This window comes from Bison bison, unplaced genomic scaffold (assembly GCF_000754665.1).
Source record: "Bison bison bison isolate TAMUID 2011002044 unplaced genomic scaffold, Bison_UMD1.0 scf7180017863885, whole genome shotgun sequence".
NCBI classification, from domain to species: domain Eukaryota; kingdom Metazoa; phylum Chordata; class Mammalia; order Artiodactyla; family Bovidae; genus Bison; species Bison bison.
The window spans coordinates 1031274-1035813 of record NW_011494457.1 but is presented as its reverse complement, the minus strand read 5'-3'; the positions used below and the strand labels follow the sequence as shown (position 1 = coordinate 1035813).

Sequence of the window (4540 nt, the reverse complement as noted above, 5' to 3'; positions counted from 1 at the left end):
CCCCCCACCCCCCACCCCCCTTCGCTACGAGAGTGGATGCCGGAGAGAGGAGGACATCAATCAGCATCTTACAATTATAGAATTACAAGAGTCGTCTAGTGCAGTCCTTCCTTTTACAGATGCTCTTCCTGAAGTGTCCTGATACCGGGTTTTGGGTTCATTCAGTCTTTTTTCTTGAAGCCCAAAGCACTTTTGCTGTTAATGATCTCAACATTCTGGGCAGGTAAAGTTGGGGTAGGTGAGTGCCGGTATCTTCCCGTTTACTGTACTGGAAACTGACTCAAAGAAACGAGACGACGGGCTTCGGTGGGGCGGGAGCTGTAACGGGAATTCAGGGCTCCGGGCCAGTGCGGAATTTATTGTGTCTCCTTTTGGGAAGCGTGAAATTAAGTAATCGATTTATGAGCCCCGGGCGGGGATCCTTCAGCCCCCTAGAAGGATTGTGATGGGGGCTGGAGGATTAATGCACTAAGCTCTGGCAGCACTGACCCCTTGGCAACTTGGCCAGGTCTGGCCGGGTCCGCCACCCTTGCCTTGACTGGATGACCAATGGGTTGCGGCCTCTTTAAGGCCCCAGCGCCCCGCCTCCGGCTCGTCTCCGACCTCCTCCCACCTCCTCACCGCCACTCCACCAGTTCCAGACTTTCCTCGACAATGAGGTCATCTCCCCGCTGCCCATTGGCTGCGCTGGGCCGTCAGTCACAGGAAGTCCCGCCGCCACGCTCGCCTCCCTTGTATCCCTCCCGTGCCCTCCCTCCTTTTAGTCCGTGGTTCCCGGCCTCCACGAGGCCTCAGATTGGTCAGCACTGCTGTCACTCCTTCAGCGGGCGTGGCGTGGTGGGGGGTGCGGGAGGCGGGTGTGGTAGGAGGACCCGCAGCTTCCGTGCCTGAGAGGAGCCGGCCAAGGCCGTGTCTGTGGTGTCCCCGCGGCGGCAGCGGTGAGCGCGACCGTCCCATCCTTCCCACCCTCTCAGCTCCGCTCGCTGCACGCCCTCCGCTCTCGCCGACTTATCCACAGCTCCGCGCGTCCCGGCTGGACGCTGAGCCTCGGGAGGAGACACGCGCGGTTGAGAGCCGGAGCGGGGACCGCCGCGGAGCCCGGCCCGGGAGGAGAGCCAGGCGGTGAGTGAGAGTCCGGGCAGGGGACCCCTCCCCCACCGCGGCCCCGCCCCGAGCATCCTTTCTCCGGGCGACCCCGCCACGCGCGCCCTCCGGGGGTCCGGCTGTGGGCCGGCCTCGCCCCTCGGCCCCTTCCCCAGCGTCGCCCCGCTTCCCCAGGCTGGGGTCGTAGAGCCGAGACGGGCGGCGTGGGGGCGCGGGCGGTCGGTGCACCTGTGCGCGGCTGGGCCGTGCCGCGGGGGGGTGGAGGCACGGAGGTTCCCGCCCCCGCGGCGTCCCGGGCGTTTCGTGACTGCAGGGACCAGGTGTCTGTCGGGTGCTTTCTCCTGGATCTTGTGTAGACCCTTAGGATCCATGTGCAGTTCCCAGGATTCCCAAGCAAGGAAGTCTCACCTGGACTTGTTGATGCCTGTCTGGTTACCTGAATGCTGCCAGGTGTAAGGGATCTGGCAGATCTGAAACTTTCCCCTCCAACAAAATGTTTGTCATGACACTTCAAGTATATTCCCTAGCCTGGCGAGAATGCAGGAGCATTGATCCTCTGTAGTTGCTAGGGCTGAAGTTTTCCAGTCAGATTCTCAAACCTGCCATTTGCCAGCTGTGTAATCTTGGGCCTCAGTTTCCTCATCTGAAAATTTGGGGTAATAATAATATCCATCATGGAGTCGTTGTAGGAGTTAAAATGTTTGACACTGCGCTTGCCCACCTTAGTAAAGGCCCAAGCAGCGTTTGTTTTTGTGACATTGAGAACCACGATAGACCAGCATGTGTGTGTAAGCACCAGCCCAACTTGGTTTTGTCAGGGTTTCTCTGTTTTCTCTCTGTTATGCAGCATAACTAAAGGGCAGTTTGGTGGACAGTTAACTGCTTACCAGCCTATACTTGGCATGAAGTGTGCGTAGACAGGAATGTGAAATACGTCACTTAACTCTAGCAGTGAAATTACACCTAGTGTCCTGCATGTTTACATACTTTAAAATCCATAATATGTCTGAAATGCGCCGCCCGCCACCCCCACCACCGAGTTGCCAGTTTTTGAGCTCTTTTCAGGGTCTTCCACCTGGAGCCAAGGTCTGAAGCAGAATCTCTATTTAAAATAAGAAGTTAAATTTCCGTGTCTTACTTTGGAAGATCCCCCCAGATTCCACATTTCACTTATGCAGTTTTACTGTTGAAAAGCAGCCACCTCCCAGGGATGAGGTGACAGCCAGCTGGCCCACAGCCCTATGACTGTAGGGTGGGGAACCTTTGGCTGAAAGTTACTAAGCTAAATTTTGCCTGGTGGTGTTCACATTTTTCACAGCGAATCAAAGGGCTTTATGATCCTCAGTTTCTTAATGAAGTGTTTTAGAAAGAAGCAAACCATTACTGTTTTTTTCAAAAGCACATGCATAGGAAAACCGGCTGTAGTATAGTTCCAGCATTTGCTTCAGTTCTTTGCCAGTAACTCTTAAGAAGAGCTCCTGTTTAAAAAGGCTTCCAAAAGCCACATCCATTAGGATACCATTTTTTATTTAGAATGAAATCATGTGAGAGTTTTCTGTATTGCATAAGCCAAAAGTATTTAATGCAGACTTTCTGAGTCCTTAGTGCTATGTCGAGTGTTACGAGGAAGGGATCAGAAGCACAGAGGAGCATCTCGGCCCATAAAGGGCAAAAACACAAAGTTTGGTCACCCAGGAGTGATCCGGGTACTGCCCAAGTAGTGACTTCACTCATTCATTCAGTTTTTGTTTCATGCCTGTAACGTGCCAGGTGTTTTTCTAAAAGCTGAGGCTATGAAATGAGTGAGGTGTATGTTCCCTCCTCATGAGGAACTCACGGTCTAGTGGGAGAGACGGAAAGTGACAGGGAACTGTAACACACTGACAGAAACGCCAGGTACAAACCCAGAACTGTGTGGGAGAGTCGAGGGGACGTTTCCTTTGGACTTCAGGGAGAGGATGGCCTTTGAGCTGAATCTTTTATTCATTAGATAAAGGAGAGGAAGATCATTCCAAAGAGGAATAACTAAACTTAAAAACTGACAGCTGTTCGGACCATAAGTACAAGCCTTAGGTAAGGGGTAAGAAAACTGACGTTCTGCGACGCTCACTCCGTAACAGGCATCAAGCTAGGCTTTTAATGCATTGCTTAATCCTCACAGTGATTCTGTGAGGTAGATTTTACTTCCACTTCAGGATATGGAAACTGAGGCTCAGGGTGTTGAAGACTTTGTCTAAGGTTACACAGTGGGGGACAGAGCTCGGACTGGAATTCCTAATTTAAAAGTGTAGTGAGCTTTTTTTTTTCTTTTAACACTCTGTTTTGTTGTAGAAGTACTAAATAATACAATATACTTCAGTTAAAAATTGCTTTCTGTGAAACAAATTCATATTTGATTGAGTTGCTTGGACTTATATAATGAATATAGGCTATTAAAAAAATCAAATGGTATTTATTTTACACTTATAAATGTGATATTTGCTAAAAATCGTGGCCCATGAAAACATTCAGTAAAAACAGAGAATAGAGACAGATTTAAGTGGGGGCACTTTAGGAAGTAAATAGGTATGGACTTTTCTTGAGGCTGCAGCTTCAATATTTATTTAAATATAAAAGAAAAACATATGCAGACATACAGCCAATTAAATAGACATGATGAAAGGGGTGAAATAATTTTTGAATACTTAAATTTTACAAAGGGGAAACTAGAATTTTGAAGTCCTGTTAACAAAGATTGTTGTATTATATTCAGAGAGACCACTGTGGCAAGGGCATACACTGGACTGTAAGCTCCATAAGGGCAAGGATGTTTCTTTGTTTTGTTGTCAGCTTCAAGGGCGGTTCTGGGACACAGCAGATGCTCAGAAGTCTATTTCAGAAGGCCTTTGAGACAGAAAAGGGAGGACATTGATAGAGTACAGATGAAGTACTTTAGGCATAGGGAATAGTTTGTTAATGGATATGTTTTGGAAGAAAAGGAACAGTGGACAAAGGGGAATAGTCTGCTGGCACAGTTCAACAAATATGGGCACTGTTTATTTCTAAGGCTTCAGGGAGCTTTGAGAATTAAGAAAACAGTCTATGCTCTTAAGGAGCTTCCAGTGTTAGAGAGTAAGTGTCTGGTATTAGCTGTCTACTGCTGTCAATTGCCGTGTAACAGTTATCCCCAAAGATAGGGCGTAAGATGGCAATAAACATTTATTACCTCTCACAGGTTCTGTGAGTTAGGAGTTCAGGAGCAGATGGGCTGAGTGGTTTCATGCTCAGGGGATCTCCAGAGATTGCAGTAATATGTCAGCTGGGTTGCAGTCCTCCAAAGGCTTGACTGAGGCTGGCAGATCCTCTGTCAGGGAAGCTAATCTATATGGCTGGCAAGTTGATGCCAGCTATGGGGGGAGGTCTCTGTTTCTCTCCACGTTGGCCCCTCCACAGAGCT

At 49.4% G+C, this 4540-nt stretch overlaps 1 protein-coding gene across 1 annotated transcript in view; it reads left to right on the top strand.

Annotated features, from left to right (window-relative positions):
• LOC104984132 (putative uncharacterized protein FLJ22184) overlaps positions 1-4540 on the top strand; it is a 60715-nt gene that overhangs the window by 23824 nt on the left and 32351 nt on the right. The window contains exons 3-4 of the mRNA XM_010833755.1: positions 571-708; positions 765-1122. Coding sequence (XP_010832057.1) covers positions 571-708; positions 765-1122 — 496 coding nt within the window. The remainder of the gene's footprint in view (positions 1-570; positions 709-764; positions 1123-4540) is intronic.